The sequence below is a fragment of the Megascapheus bottae genome, chromosome 13, assembly GCF_031878675.1.
Source record: "Megascapheus bottae isolate mThoBot1 chromosome 13, mThoBot2.hap1, whole genome shotgun sequence".
In the NCBI taxonomy this organism is placed as follows: domain Eukaryota; kingdom Metazoa; phylum Chordata; class Mammalia; order Rodentia; family Geomyidae; genus Megascapheus; species Megascapheus bottae.
The window spans coordinates 49,341,395-49,358,468 of NC_143521.1; the positions used below are offsets into that span (position 1 = coordinate 49,341,395).

The 17,074-nt window shown below is 36.8% G+C and overlaps 1 protein-coding gene across 2 annotated transcripts in view; it reads left to right on the plus strand.

Annotated features, from left to right (window-relative positions):
• Kcnip4 (potassium voltage-gated channel interacting protein 4) overlaps nucleotides 1-17,074 on the plus strand; it is an 870,838-nt gene that overhangs the window by 182,098 nt on the left and 671,666 nt on the right. Inside the window, exon 1 of one of the 2 annotated variants that reach the window (XM_090343770.1) lies at nucleotides 12,140-12,426. The exons of the other annotated variant lie outside the window; for it this stretch is intronic. Within the exon in view, the coding sequence (XP_090199896.1) occupies nucleotides 12,339-12,426 (88 nt within the window). The 5' untranslated portion in view covers nucleotides 12,140-12,338. Of the gene's footprint in view, nucleotides 1-12,139; nucleotides 12,427-17,074 lie in introns of those variants that run through there. 2 annotated transcript variants of the gene reach the window in all.

The following is a 17,074-nucleotide window of genomic DNA, read 5'->3' on the forward strand; positions in this document are numbered from 1 at the left end:
TCTCATCAGGCTGTAAATTAAGCAGATAGCAGAAATCAAGATTCCAGGACTAGTGGACAAGTAAACTGAATCCAATCGATGCACTGGTCTGAGTAGGTAATTCATTAAAACCCCAAAAGCACATTGGTCATCATGGTTTCCAAACATGAAGCAGAACTTGGTGTGGGACTCACATTAAAGAAAGAGTTACTGAGCAGGGGTGCTGGGTCAGGTAATAGACAAAGAGCTCACATGCTTTCTAGCATAGAACTCAAAATAGGCAAACATGATCTAAAATGCAAAGTTGCTCATTCTTCTTTGGGGAGGGGTTGTACTTCTAATTGAGTGTAGATAGCTATAAACGTGAGTGTTCTATTGGGGAAATATAGTCTCATGGGTTCTAGTATCTCCTTATCCTTCTAAAAATAGCTCAGCTGTCCTTGTAAGTCATAAGATATTTGAAACTAGACCCTGATTGAGCTTGATTTATTACACCTTCAATGGATTCTAGGTAGCTCTATATTGAGTTTATGGTGAACAATAAAGTTAATGTTGCCAAAATAATGTATAAAATTTGAGTTACTATGACTGGAAAGAAGAATCTGTGGTATTCACATTTGTTGAGTCACTGGGCTTTGAGTTGATTCTCTGCTTCAGAAATAGTGATGTTCTCCCATTCTTCTAGTGGTCATTTAGGACACATCTAGCAAACATTTTTCACTATCACAAATGTGAGAGTACATCTGACACTTAGTAGCTGCTGAACATTCTGTGCTACATAAAGCAATACCCCAAATAAAAATTATTTGGGTCCAAATAATGTAGCAATTGAAAAATGATGGCCTGGGACAATATGAATGTCAGAGAGGAAAGTGAGATTGGTTAAACACCAGAAACCCAGCAGATGCAGGAGAACAAACTGAGAAAGTCCCTTCTGGTGATTTTGCCTCCTAATGGATAGTGGGGAAAGTGACATGGTAAAAGAGCTTGTTTCACTCTGCCTACCTGGGTTTGGAGGGAAATGACAACTGAGGCAGCATTTCTTTTTCTTTTTTTTTTTTTTTGCCAGTCCTGGGCTTGGGCTCAGGGCCTGAGCACTGTCCCTGGATTTCTCAAGGCTAGGGCTCTACCACTTGAGCCACAGCACCACTTCTGGCTTTTTGCTATGTATGTGGTACCGAGGAATCGAACCTAGGTCTTCGTGCATGCTAGGCAAGCACTCTACCACTAGGCCAAACTCCCAGCCCCTGAGGCAGCATTTCTTGATTTACATACTCTCCACTCCTAATTGTTATTCCAGGAGAAGAATGCCTATTGTAATTGAAGGACTGCACTATCTGATCACAGCACTGTGGTCTCATTAGCAGACAAAAGGATCATGGCAACTCTGAGAGTTGAGGAAATCTGAGTGGATTAATTACACTGGATATTAGAAAATGTGATTTCAATGGATTCACTCATTGAAGAAAATATATCCAGTAGATCCCCCTATAAGTAAACTCCCTATTTTTTTTTTCTAATATCCTTTTCCTTCTGGGTCTTCAAAGAACTAGAAGCTTCGTCTCTTGTCTGACACTATAAACTATTTTTGAGAGAGGGTATTTGCAAACTAAGGGAATGGAGGCAGGAGGACGAGATGTTTGGGGCTAGCTATAGATAAATGGTGAAACCTAGTCTCAAAATCCAATAGAAATTTTAAAACTTACATATAGGTGCCATACACAGAAGTGAACCACTTTGCTAAGTGTGGTTCAATGCTAGGAAACCTAGACAACTATCTGACCATCAAAATTAACCAGTCATGGCTCTGACTCTTGCCCCTACCTCTCTGTAAGTCTCAGATCATTAGAAGAAATATCTGGAACATAGTCATACTAATAACTTTTGTACACTTATTCTCTTCAGTTAGATAGATCCAAAGTGACTGCACTTTAATGCAGATCTTAAAGAAATCAGAGATGTTCCATCAAAGTAACCTCATTCTTCAGTTCTTTAATAAGTGTTTGAGTGAATGTGCAAATGAATAATAAAAGAGCCAAGTGAAATAGTTTGCAACTATAGTACCAGAAACATAAAGGAAAAATGGCAAAGTCATATCATGAAATTGGCACATCTTTGCAAGAAAAGGAAATTAATCTTTATACAATAACTTTTTCCAGTTTTTACTCCTTTGAGTGATGCAGCCACCCCTGATGCTCGTGTCCCAATACAATTTCTAGAAGAGGTATGGTTTTCTGTTTCTGGAACTTAATAGAACAAAAGACCTAAGAAATACAATCTGTATTTGTTAAATTGAATTGAAAATAATTCATTTTAGAGCACAAATGATAACGGCACGCTATCAAAAGTGGCATCAAGACAAAGGGATAAAAATGGCCTTAAAGACAGTTACCCAAGCATCCAGAAACAAGGACATACTAAATCCACTAATACAATGATGTTCATTGCAGCACTATTTACCATAGCAAAGATATGGAACCAACCCAGATGCCCCTCAGTTGATGAGTGGATCAACAAGATGTGGTATTTGTACACAATGGAATTCTATGCTGCTGTCAGAAAGAATGACATCGCCCCATTTGTAAGGAAATGGAAAGACTTTTTAGAACAAATCATATTAAGTGAAGTAAGCCAGACTCAAAGGAACATAGGCTCAATGGTTTCCCTCATTTGTCATAATCAGTAGAAACCTTGGGCTCTCCTAGCAGAGATTTGCAATAGAGCAAAACCTAGATACATAAGGCCATATAGTATGACACTAAAGGAAAGGACCTCCAGGATATAGAAGCAAAAGCCATATAATGAGTGTTTGTTGTCTTTAATGTACTATGTTATCTCTCATCTCTTTTGCTATCCCTTGGTAATCTCATATTGTTATAGTATTTCACCTTGTTATCTGATATATTGTATATATGTTTATTTGGCTATTTGAAACAAGATGAGCGGCACGGTAGGAGAAGGGAAATGGGGACCAAGACATGAGAAAGAGTATCAATGTTTGTGAAATAATGCACCTTCTATCTGGTGAATATAATGTAACCTTTCTATTAATTACAATAAAAATATATGGAAAAAATGAAAGAAAAAGCACCAGAGTTTACACAGAGCTAAGTTGTACTAAAGTTGCTCATGATTTAAAGCTATAGAGTTTTGTGGATTTAAGATTTAATGTATTGATATAAACCAAATCCTAATTTTCTGTGGGCAAGTCTTCCTTGGAAATAGTGTTCTGCACATTGTAATGTGCTCAGATATTTTTCAATGAGTTTGCCAAAGTCATGGGTAACAAGAGAAAGAACTGGCTCAGGAAGCTGGGCTGGGCTGGGCTTTGGCCATTGATGGGTAGATGTCCATGCAATCTTATCTTTTCAATAATGCAGAGAATAAGTGACTAATGGCTTCTGAGACCAGCTTGGTGCAGATTTTAGTCTAAATCGTACACTTGCCCTGAAATCCCATGTGGCAATAGCTTCCTATGGCATTGCTCTATAGCACTAAAGTAAACACGTGTGGAAATGAATCTGTGACTCACAGCAAAGTTAAAAGAGAGATTCCAAACAATGTCAGATAAGAGGCTTGAAGAAGACAACATGTGAGAGAAGTCAGTCTGGGGAAAAGAATGTTTTTCTGTCATATCTAGGTGCCAGTCCTACGAGATAAACTTTTGTGCAAGCCCTATCACACTCATATATCATATATGCATATCAGCATGAATGTGCATGCTTATGTAGTATGTTTATAGCATATATCTATGATTGTGAGATTATTTGAGGCTATTCCAGAGGGGAGAAATGGAAGTAGAATATTGGTGGGTGAAGAAGGTGCTGAAGTACAGTACAACTGTGGATGGAGATAGCAAGATGAAATTCACAAAAGCGTCTGAATAATAGGGAGTAATGAAGCCAGGGAAGATGAGAATGAGGACTCAATCTGACTATAGTACTACATGTGTGTGACATAATACAACCTTTGAAGAATTAAGACATAAAAATACATATTCTAGGATTATAAAACATATTCTGTTTTGAGTTGAGGGTATTACTGGGAGGCCAAAAGGTGAAGAAAGTTGAGAGTGATCAAAATACTTCATGGACATGTGTGAAAGTGGAACAAGGAAGTCTTTTGAGATTGATTTGGAATGGAGGAAGAAGAGGAGGGTAAACCATGGATGGGGTGTGTCTGGTCAACATTTTTTTATATGTATATACAGATATGACAAAATCAAACCCTTTTCTACAACCAATTGATGCTAACGAAAAATGTGGACAAAAAAAAATCTGCTTTTCCAGGTTAGCTATGGGTAAATGTTCAGTTTTTTCCCAGTATCTGTGAGATAAGTAATATCTTGCTAAAGGTAAGCATAAAAAATATGGAAAAACATATTTCTCAGTCAGCTAAAGGCTGGGGATGAGTTCTTTGTCATCCTGGTTTTCTAGCACACAAGGAGATGCTGTCGGACACACACATAATAATAAACTTAATTATATGAACAAGAACTGCTGCTTGGTTTGCTCAGTTTATTCTACTAAATGTCTCTATAAAGTATAGTATATAATATTCAATTATAATTGAGGGTACTTCATATCAAATTTCAGTATTTTCTTGAATAGTTTTATTTGATAAAACAAAAGTAGAAAGAATTCAACTAAGCAATTATCTGTAATTTATATTTTTACCATTTATTGGGATTACTGTTTTATATTAATTTATATTTCAAATTAATAGATATATGTTACATTTTTTAGTTTCATAGATGTTTCTTTCATTTTCTTTTTTCTAAGTATTTTTTTCTTTTCTTGTGTATGTATGTGTGTGTGTGTGTGTGTGTGTGTGTGTGTGCATGTGTGTTGTTGTTGTTGTTGTTGTTGTTGTATCTTGAACTCAGAACCTGGGTGCTATCCTTGAGTGAGTTATTTATCTCGAAGATTATACTCTACTATTCAATCACAGCTCTATTTCCAGCTGCTGCTGCAGTCTCATCCTCCTCCTCCTTCTTTTCATCTTCTCCTTTTCTTCTGCTCCTCCTCCTTGTCCTCCTTCTCCTTTCATCTTTCTTTGCCTTTCTTAGTCTTCATCTTCATTTTCATCTTCATCTTCTTTGGTGATCAATTATAAATACAAGAGATTTTCCTGTCTTGGCTGGTTTTTAAGTCATGATTCACACCTCTCAGCTTCCTGAGTAGTCAGGATTACAGATGTGAACCAACAAGCCCAGCTTATAAATGCTTTAATTTTATATTCTAAAGATTAGCATTAGTTTTAAGTATTTCAAATTTTTTCTCTTATGAGATTTTCCTGCTTAGAGTGGCTAGTATGTAGATGTATAAAAATGAAGCTGATTTTTAGAGAGAGGAACTTTATTTAATAAAAAATAGTCTCTCTTCTTTCTCTGTCTCTATATAATTTTTTCAATAACCTTTCAACCCACTAATTTGCAATGGGTATGATCTAAATGAAGAAATACAAGGTTTGCCTCACACAGATCTGTGCCTAGGGTATTTACTGCAAGAGTACAATATAAGCCTCATGGATGTTAATTGGTAGCCAAGAGGGCAAATACACACATGCTCTAGGGGAAATGTGACATTCTACAGCAATTTAAAAAATACATTGAATTCCAGCTACAAGCCTATTTTGTTTTGACTAGAAAAGAAACACAAATAATAGCTTCAGTTTATATATCAAGAAATCAAGACCTGTGTCAGCTTGCCTAATTTCAGTTTTGGGAGAGAGCTAGAACACAGACCTGTCTCTGAGTATAATTTTCCTCACACCACCTGCCTCTTCTGGCACACGATGGCTTCAAAGTTCATGTGGAACAGAGGGTCAGCAGGGATAGGGTATGCATATGAATTTATAAAATGGATTTCTAAAGGTTTTTAGCACATTTTCTGCAGTGTGAGTTTAGCAGTGTGTTTAGAATACTGAAGAGTGGGGAATATGCATACTGCATTAGGTGGTTTTTGGTTACAGGGTACAGTGTCACCCATTGTCATGCATTTGTTCACTCACTAAATTTCCTGGAGGTCAGAGTCCTGGCTTTGCTCTGCACACTTCCCTGCAGGGTCTTGAATATTTAATGGTGCTGCTCTGATGAGAAAGGGGTTTGGCGGCAGGTTCCCTGGGACACTGTGCAGTGAGATCGTCTTCAGACTGCTCTTTGGAAACACATCCTTAGGGCACACTCAAGGACATTTAAAAACTCAGAGGATTAGGAGTTACGCTTTTCCTTCTTCATCTAGACCAAACTGACTGTAGAATTGTGAGTCAAAATCCAGAAGCAGTCTTCACATTACCCGTAGTCTAATAGGATAGAAGCAAGAGTATATTGTTTGGGAAAAATGGTTGCAGCTGTGATCTATGATGACCATCTCTGTGATAAGATGCTTTGTGTGATCCCCACACATTCAAATCCGCAAGCTGTGCACGCTGACGCCCTTGGTGATATCATATCATGTGAGTAATTTAATTATTAGCTATTAGATTAGGATGTGTTCTGCCTAGTTTTTTTTTTTTTTGCATTTTGCATTTGGCCTAGGATGTTCATGTAGTTAGAAAAGTTTCAATGAACCCTAGCACAAAAGAGAACTTTCTCCTGTTGATAAGAATTGTGACTTTGTGTAGACATGCTCTCACTAGATTTCTGAAAGATTTAATACCACCAACATTTCTGTGACTGACTTAGACATTTTTCAAAGTGAGAAATTCCTCTTCAGTGAACAAATCAAGAATATTTCTAATACCTCCATTATTTATAATCTTTAAAGTAGTTTCATTTCAATGGTGTTTATTTAACATGATTGCCATTTTTTCTTTTTTAAATATATTTTATTGTAATTAATAGAAGGGTTACATTATATTCACCAGACAGAAGGTACATTACTTCACAAACATTGCTACCCTTTCTCATGTTTTTGTCCCTAATTCCCTCCCTGCACCTCCCTCCCCTCCTCTTGTTTTCCCCACCTTCCCTATCCTATTCTAAATAAACAAATAAACATATATACAATATCTATTTTTTGGTAAATTTTAGCCTTCTTTCAAAAAAAAAGAATGTGTAAGTATGCATGTGTGTGTGTGAGTGTGTGTGTGTGTGTGTGTGTGTGTGTGTGTGTGTGTGTGAATCCTGTTGCCTCAACTCAGGGCCTGGATGTTGTCCATAAGCTTTTGTGCTCAAGGATAGTACTCTACCACTTGAGCCACAGATTTTCATCTGGCCTTTGGAGGTTGATTGTAGAGAAGAGCCTCATGAACATTCATGCACAGGATGGCTCCAAACCTCGATCTTCAAATCTCAGCCTCCTGAGTAGCTAGCATTATAGGTATGATCCACTGGTGCCCAGGTTGACACTTGATTTTTTAATTCTTCTTTCTTTCATTTTTTGTCAGTCCTGGAGCTTGAACTCAGGGCCTGGGCACTGTCCTTGGAGCATTTTTGTTCAAGGCTAGTACTCTACCCATTTGAGCCACAGCACCATTTCTGGCTATTTTTGTGTATGTGGTACTGAGGAATTGACCCCAAGGTTTCATGCATACTAGACAAACCTTCTACCATTCCCAGCCAATGCTTGTTTTATGATAAACAAATAACCTGAGCCCAATTTCAACTGAAAACAGGTCAGTGCCAGTTACTTGCAATAAGATGTGAGCAGACAATTCTGGCCTCTTCAGAGATTCTGCCATATTACATTTTAACTGCCAGTCCCAAATGGATGACTCTGATATGTAATGTTCTACCTTCACCTTTCTTCCCAGCAATATATCAACATTTTCTGAATACTCATAATATACCTTAATATCATCCAAAATTGTATTCTGTCTTTACTTAGTAAATAGAAATTTAAAAGAAATTCTAAATACAGTACAGGTTGGATGATATTTAATGGGAGGTCGATACATTTATTGCTCTTTTAAATTCTTTATTATGTTTCCACCCTAGTTGCCCGTGATTCAAAATTTTCTTTTAGAGACATTATCTCACAATAAATTGAAGCGAACAGCCTTTCCTTTAAAGAAAAAGCAAGTATTTGTGACCAGAGTTCAACTTATATCTGTCAGACTGTACAAATATATAATATATACATAACATATAATATATGATATTACATAATGTAATATGTTTTATAATTTATATATTTAAATATTTATTGAAAAGGTCTAATTATTACAAAAATAATAGAGGAAGTAGAAAGAATACCATACTGGATCTCAAAGTTTGAATCATTCATATAGGCAACCGCTTTTAGAAATACATCAGAGACTCACACCTGTAACTAGGATTGCCATTCAGAAGTATCTAGGTTAGGAAAGTATGTGAGATTCTTATCTCCAATTACCCAGCAACATGAAACTGAATAAAAAGTGGATCTGTGGGGGCCAGGAGTTTGGCCTAGTGGTTGAGTGCTTGCCTAGCATGCACGAAGACCCAGGTTCGATTTCTCGGTACCACATACATAGAAAAAAGCCGGAAGTGGTGCTGAGGCTCAATTGGTAGAGCTCTAGCCTTGAGAAGGTCCAAGGACAGTGCTCAGGCCCTGAGCCCAAGCCTAAGACTGGCAAAAAAAAAAAGTGGATATGTGGATCAAGTGATAGAGAATAATCCTTGGTATCTAAGGGGCCTTGCCCAGGTCCTGAGTTCTAGCCCCAGTACCAGCACAAACAAATAAATAACTATAGTGGCCATTCCAATAACATAAAAAAAGCAGTTTCCCCAAGTCTTCTGCAGTTCCTTCAAATCAGATGCATACCACTACAGGATTGCTTATGGCTAATGATTTCTCTTGAAGTAGAATGAGCATCCACATTGTTTTAAAGCTGCCTGTTGATTTCCTTTGAATAAGTGAAAATGAGGCTTCCTGACCCCTTGCATCTTGTTTTGAAGTGGAGGGCCCAGAATATATTTCTAGGGCCACAGTTCAGCCTCTCACCTCTGCTCATGTCCTTAGTAGGAAATATCTAGTGGGTTACTTGGACTTGATAGAACAGAACAGAACAGATTTTTGTCTTCTTCACATTTCCTTTTGGCTTTTTACTCCATCATGGTTGTTGCCACACGTCTGTTTAATGGTCAAAATGTGTGGTTTAGGGAATTCAAAAGACCTAAATTTGTAAAATTCCCTACCCCACACTCAAAGATTCCAAGTCCCAAGATTCTCAAAATCAGGCATTCCAGATGGTTCTAATGCAAATGGGACATCATACTTTGAGCAAAATTTGGTAATCATGTAAATTCAGTGGGTCTTTCCCAGCGATTTCCTAGAAGGCACAAGTATGTATATGCATATATGTGTGCATATGAATATGAACTTTAAACTTGTTATGATATAAAAATAATGCACAGTAGTGCTAAGCTCTTAAAATAGAACAAAAAGAATTGTTTGCTCTCACCATCTAGTTTATCATTTTACCTTTACACTCCTCCAGGGGTTTTATGTATATGTATATAACCATAATATATGTGCATACGTATATACATACATACATACATACATACATACATACATACATACATATATACATATGGGTGCATATATATTTTAGTTTATACTTAATATTTCTATGCTACTACTTATAGATAAATGTCTATGTTTTCTCTTTTAATGACAAAAGGATGCCGGATTCTATCAATCCGGAAAAGAACCTAGCCACCACTGGGTAACATTCAATTACGGTAATCACATATTCCAAACAAGCATCGTCCATCAGTTACCAGAACTTCTGGAGTGTAATGTTGATGTAGGTGCACTAAACGGAGGAGTTCTCTGGCAGTAGATTGGATTTTTGACTTGCTCTGTATCCACAATGCTGTCCCAGAGTAGATGCAAACCAGAATTTTACAGTTTATTTATCAAAGCAGGTGAAAAGTGACATTTCTGGAATAAGCATCAATCTTGGCATTGGGATGACTATCTCTTGTGGACACCAGTTTGTCTGGTATTTTATCAAGACCCACTTTCAAAATCAGTGACTTTGCCGCAAGGCGCTGTTCTCATTCCCTCTGCAGCCCCATGGTGTGCTATTTTTGTGCTGCACATGTTTAATGTTGCAACTTGTGACAATCTGGAAAGCATAACAATGTCTATTCCCACTGAGATACACAGAATGTAGCAAGATGCCTTGAAGAATTGGACTCTGGGAGAAAACTCCATTGCAACAAGAGCTTTCTTTGAGCCATGAGCCCCTTCCTTCCCTGACCAGAAGCCAACTTTGTCCCTCCATCCATCAGGCATATTTACTTTACCACAAAGCAGGAAGATAAAATAGTACAATCCTTATTTATTTGTGTGTGTGTGTGTGTGTGTGTGTGTGTGTGTGTGTGTGTGTGTGTGCCAGATCTGGGGCTTGAACATAGCTTCCCATTCTTTCCCTGTGCTCTTTGCTCAAGGCTAGAGCTCTACCACTTGAACCACAGCTCCACCTACTTTTGGATGGTTAATTCAGCATAAAAGCCTCTCTGATTTGTCTGCTCAGGTTGACTTCACACCAGCACACTCAGATCTCAGCCTCCTGAGATCTCACAGGTGGATGGTTCAGGTGGTAGAGTGCCAGCAAAGGAGCAAAAACATCAAGTGTGAGTTCTGGTCTTGGACAAAAAAAGAAAAGAGATAAAAAATAAATAATAGAGTTTCACAAAATTTCTTCTCTGAACTGGTTTTGATCCTGGATCCTTAGCCTCGGTTATCCTTAGCCTGATTATCTAGAATCACAGGTATGAGCCACTGACACCTGGCTTTTTCTACTTATTTTAAACTTCATCAGAAATGAGTGATTCACACTGAATGTGTGGAAGAAAGAACTTCAGATATATTTTGCTAAGCTTGGTGTACAAATCACTTTGCTCTTAAACTTTTTCAACTAAGGTTTAAAAACTTCCTGGAAAGCATATTTCTCTAACCCATTTCAGGGGAGAGATGAGTGGACCTGGTAGAAAATGTGACAGAATTGCAGAAATTCCATAATATATATTTAATCTGGGATCCCAATAGTGCATCTTTCTTTATTGTACAAAGCATCATCTTATCCATAGCATTGCTATAAAATATTAGTAAAAATATAGTTGTTATAAGTATATAAAACAAAATAAAGGAGTTTGTACATTCCATTATATAATAAATCTCAGAGATAAAAGATAACCCCCAAATCCTGAGAGTATTAATTAAGAGTATAAACAAATCTTAGAAATTGCTCAAGGAATTCAAAAGCCTTTTACAGATGCAAGCTTATACTTTTCCAGGTTTCATAGCTCCTCTTATAGCACTGTTTTTAAGAGAAAAGCACCGAGAGAAATCTATGAAGTCTCTTGATTATTCTAGTAAGTTAATCAGTAGGGAGGCAGCAAGTTGTATTTGCCATTTACTAATAAGAAATTTAAACAGTTCTTGCTATTCACAAATTGGTTTGGAGCTCTGTTGCAGGGTGAGGGGTATAGAAAATATAGGGCTTAAGAATTGTGGTCTCCAAGCCACTGTGGCTTAAAGTAGCCAACTTTAATTTCTCGATACCTGAGTCTGGACAATGCAGCCAATTTTAAGTATAAGCTTTTTAATTTTTATTTTGTTTCCTCCAACTCTCAGCCAATGAAAGGTAATATATGTATCTGTGACAGAAGAGCCTTGCTTCCATTTGGTGGCAAATATCGAACACGCTTTAAAATCAGGTTTAACTTTCTCCACTGAGCTGCCCCTGCTCCTTCCTGCTTTCTGAATGTGTCAGGGAACCTTCTGATAGCTGACCTTGAACAGACTGCTTTCCAGTCTCTTCTGCACCCCCTCCCCACCCCCCCCTTCTTTCTCCTTTTTGTGTGGAAGATACAGCTTTGCAGCCTGAGATTTGAGATTTCTCTCCAGTGGGCTTGAATGCCTTGGCGGGATCTTTTATTGGTATCCAAAGGACTTCAGCCCCTGTGAGCTGTCATCTGTCTCCTCACCTGCTTACATGCTGATTCATTGATGAGCTGGCATCACAGGCCCCGCCTCCCTGCCTGGGCATGGTCGGGAGGATGCAGTTTCTCCCGGAGAGGGGATGCCTGCTAAGCTGCACTACAAGTGTGAGCCCACAGCCTATTTGTTGTTGTCACCAAGAACTTGGCGACCATCCTGGGAAGCTGCACTTTGTCATCTCCCTGTTACTCTTGTATCTGAACCTGGCTCCTCTAGCTTCTTAAAGGAATTCAGACACGCACAGCTCAATCCACAGGAGTTGTAAAGCAGCCTGTGACATAAACTGAGACAGAAGTTGCCCCCTCAGATACTGTCGTGCTGTTTTTCTTTTCTTTTCTTTCTTTCTTCCTCTTTTTTTTCTTTTTGTTGCTATTGGCAAAGACTTCTGGCTGTCCTCAGAGGAATACCTTGTTGATTAAGATGAGTGGCTGTAGAAAACGATGTAAACGTGAGATATTGAAATTTGCCCAGTACCTTCTCAGACTATTAACAGGTTCTCTTCATACAGGTAATGACTTGTGGTTTTTGTTTTTACTTTTCTAATTGAGGCTGGCAGAGTATGGTAACAAAGTTGAAACCGAGTAGGGAAAGCTCACAATGTCTTTGTTGTGATTTATTTCTAATGTTAGTCAGAGAAATGCAACTGAGAGTATTTGCTGAGATTTCTGTTTCTAAAAATGTGTGCAGTGCAGCTCTAATTTGGGGGTGGATTTTCTGTTTTTTTTTTATCTCTCTCTCTGTATGTATGTACATTTATCTTTATGGTAGTGTTGGTTACTAGATATACCTCAGTCTAAGAAAGCAGTGTTTTCAGAGTAGAAAGATATGTTTTAAAAGGAAAGGGGGAAAGAAAAAAAAGCATGATTGTGTAAGTTTTTTTCCTTACTTCTGCTTGTACTGCAGTTTATTGAAAAAGCATGTTGACTGCTCTTTCTGCAGACATTTAGAAATTCTCTGGAGCCCTTTGATTTGATCTTTATAGTTCATAGATGATTTCCAGTATCTGAGCTTGGCAGTGAAAGAGTTAAAGGTATTTCTTTTGAGATTCTGCGTTCTTTGCTAAATGTGAGCAAAATGTGAAAATAGCTGAAAAGTAGAACAATGTCCAGGGGTGGTATGATATTTGTCTCACTGCAGTGGGTTTCAACATTTAATAATTTATATCATAGAAATAGAAATTCTCCTTAAATCTAAAGTATCGGTAGCAAGAAAATATTTTAAGATGTTCTAAAATTATGAGGCTGAGTCAATGTGTTGTTTTTTAATTCATAAAATTCCTTGGTGTCATCATTAGTGATAGGTAGGGCTTAGATTAGTATTTTTAATGGACCATCAAACTTCTTTAATAACAGAGCTGGGTTAATATCCAACTACATTTTGATCCTGGTCCAGGAGAACTATTGTAAGCTTTATTTTTTTCTAGTCCTAACTTAATTATCTTAATTTTTTTGAAAACCCCTTCCCAGTAAGATACAGGTTGGGAAAATGACTTTGAGACTCATTTTATCTAAAGAAGTTTGCTTCTATGTTCCTGACACTACTACCTGCACAGTTGTGGTATCAGCATGAAGAAGAAAGACAGTTCTGAGATAATTAACTGTGACAACCAAATGATTGTTAATAGCTTAAATGAAAATTGTTAATCCCCTGGCTTTAACTTCTGTAAATAGGCACATACAAATTGTGGAGACTTCTGAGGTTTCTTAAGAATAAAATATTGACAGGCTGCTTTTGACTTTTATTTTTACTAGCTTGGAATTCTGTTATATTTCCTACCTGATCTTCAGATCTGTATTATGAATACTTTGAGCAATCTGACCCTGTTGTTAAATGTTAATTAGCATTAAACATTCAACTCAGCATGGCTTATCTGAAGATGGTTGATATGTGATATTTTTTGCCTTGGCATGAAACTAGAGAAGTATTTTATGAAAGAATCCTCTTTTGTGCTTTTTGTGGGGATCTGTAATTTTCTCTTTGATAAAGTAATTCTAAGAGACTACCTGATTCTTTGTGGATTTAAGTGCAGTATTCTGCCTTTAGTATATTCTGATGTAGAGGAACTTTTTAAAACTTCTGACTTTGAAGATGTTTGTGGCAATGCAAGTGGTTACAAATTCATAGACAATAAGTATTAAATCCAAACTGCCATCCGTATTCAATTCAACCCGTGATTTGTAGGCAATAATGTAAAAAACTAATATTATTCATATTTAAGCCTTATTTCCTGAATATTTAGAAATTAGTATAAATGTGTTCAGTTTCCTTATTTTCCCTTAGTAGAAAGAAATTTAAAAAAAAAGAACCACAAGCATAGAAACAGTGAAGTTTGAGAATGAGGACTCACAAATTATTATAAGGTAGAAGAACAGATTTAAGTCCTGAGAAATATGATAACAACTTTTCTATAAAAACATATCTTTCCTCAGTATCTATAATAACAAGTGTGAAATCCACATAGTTCTATACTATTCATTATAATTCTACTTGAAAAAGCCAGTTTCTGCATTTACTAGATGTTGTGATAATATACAATATTCTTATTGCAGGATCTAATGTAAAATTCATGAAAGCACTTTCAAGTCCCTTAGCTAGTCATTAATGAAGAAGTCGGAAGTAGGGTTGAATCAGCTTAAAAATGTTGTTGTGAGATTAGATACGTTAGAAGTTGATAATTACATCCTGAGTGATCAGCAGCCCGGCTTTGTACTTATTAAAATTTACAGTTATCTGAACATACATTTTTAAAGTATGCTTCTTGTTTTAAAATTTCTACCAATAAGTCTCTTTTTTCTTGGATTTTTGTTGTTGTTGTTGGTGGTGGTGTTAATGCTAGGGTCTGAAGAAAACATGATACTGATTTTTACTTTTGAAGGCAGGTTAATTCTGAAATGCACAATGAGTAATTTTGACACGTGCTCCTCATTTGTTACTAAAATGACCTATGTGTGTATATAAATAGAAAATCTGAAGTACACAAACAGTATTCCTGGATATAAACTTCCTCTTGATGTGTCTTATTAGTGTTTTCACAGTTACTCCTCCCTCCTCCCAGACCTTTTCATATAAGCTTTGGTGGTATTTAGACTTACTTATGAATGGATAATTATATTCGCATTTTTCTAAGATAAATCTTATGTTAGAGAGCACAGATTGAGTGGTAAAACATTATCAAAGTTTTTTAGTTAGATGCGTTAATAACGCAAGGATTTTTTTTGTTGTTGTTGTTCACTGTGGGGCTTGAACTCTGGGCCCCAGTGCTGTCCCTGAGCTCTTCAACTCCAGGCTACCACCTACCCCTGGAGCTATAGCACCACTTCCAATTTTCTAGTGGATAATTGGAGATAAGAGTCTCAGAACTTTCCTGCCTGGGCTGGCTTTGAACTTTGACCTCAGATCTCAGCCTCCTGAGTAGCTAGGATTTAGCATATAACCCACCATGCCCAGCTACACAAGGAGTTTTATGGTGACATTTCCATGCATGCATAATCTCACTCTTCCTATCACTCTCCCCTTTCCCTTCTTTCCATTTACTACATAGTTTCAGCTGAGTTCATCATTTTATGTCTGTATGTGTAAAGTAATTGAACAATCGTCACCCTCACTTTCACCAAAACTTCCTCTTGTACTTACTTAATATAAAGTCAGTTTTTACATTGTACATGCTTATTTATAGGAGGTGAAGGCTGGAGGATTTCAAGTTCCACCCCAACCTGAGTTGCATAGCATGAACCTGTCTTAAAAATAAGACAAAACTAAACAACAACAAAAAATTGAACAGGAATCTATTTCGCAAATATGTATTTTTGCTTTATTTATCATGAACACATAAATTGGTTAAAAGATATTTGTCTATGGATTATAAAGTAGAAAAAGCCATAGGTTGGCATTACAAGTTAATAGCTTCCAGTTAACTATATTGAGGTTTAATGTAAGATCAATTATCTTAATATTTCCCAATTTGAGACTCACTGTTTGATGTGTACCAAGTTGTAGTCAATTCCATACGAGGCTCCTATTAGCAAATAGATGCTAAGGAAATGGGAATAGGTTATAAAGATTACTCTAGCAACTTGAAGCTTCTATTTATAGGCAATTTGTGTATGGTACAAACCCAAACAACGTAATACCTCAAGAATGTTTAGTCTTTTTCAGAGGGGGAGTGTTTATTACAGATATAAACTGTATTTTCTGATTTGTATAATTCAATATGTCTTCTGGTACTTTTTGAAGGTTGTTTTGACATTTATCTATATACTGTACATCGTATTCTGGATAGAATCAAGACAGACCTGAAGACATTTTTCTATTAGCAGCAATTCCCTAAACATATGTCTGAATTGGATATTGCCTGGAGCTCTGATTCGGGTTTCAGGAATATAAGTTGTAGGTATGGCAAAGTTCAACTGTTCACCTAAGGGAAGCAGAAGAAATTTAAATTAAAGACTGAATTGTTGTTTAACTAGTAGATTAAAGCATTTCAATTTTAATGAAATTATATTATTAAAAGCACAAAGAAAGACTTTGTCAGTCCATCACATTCAGAACTTTAAAGAGAGTGAGAAAGAGTTGGAGAAAAAAGACAGGGAGAAATAGGGGAACGAAAGAAGAAATGGAGAAAGAGAGGGAAAGAAGGAGGGAAGGTAAGAGGGAAAAAGAGAGAGACAGATTCGGGCATATTTCACAAGTGTGCATTTAGTGGTTTCCAAATTTAACATGATATCCTTGAATTTATTGTGGGTCAAGTCATCATAGGTGTCAATATGCAGCTATGTAGCTATTTTATACTCTTACGTTATATAGTTAAATATGACAGGATAATAAAAGGTTATCCCTAATAAAATCAGTGAATTAACAAACCAATTTTATCCACATACCATTCCTTTTTCTCTCTCCTTCTTCCCCTCATGATTATACATGAGAGGATATTTCCCATCCCCCAACTCTCCTATGAACTTTCTTCATCCCAGCCACATTTGTACACAGGGAAATTATATCTCATGTAAAAGGATGTGTTGCCAAAGAACTAATAGAATTAAAAATCAACAAAGTGCAGAATCCCTTCACACACAAAAAAAAGACAGGAATTTTCTATGTTCCCAGTTCCTGTAGCTGTAGCATGTGATGGCTTAAAACATTCTTAATATTACCTTGAC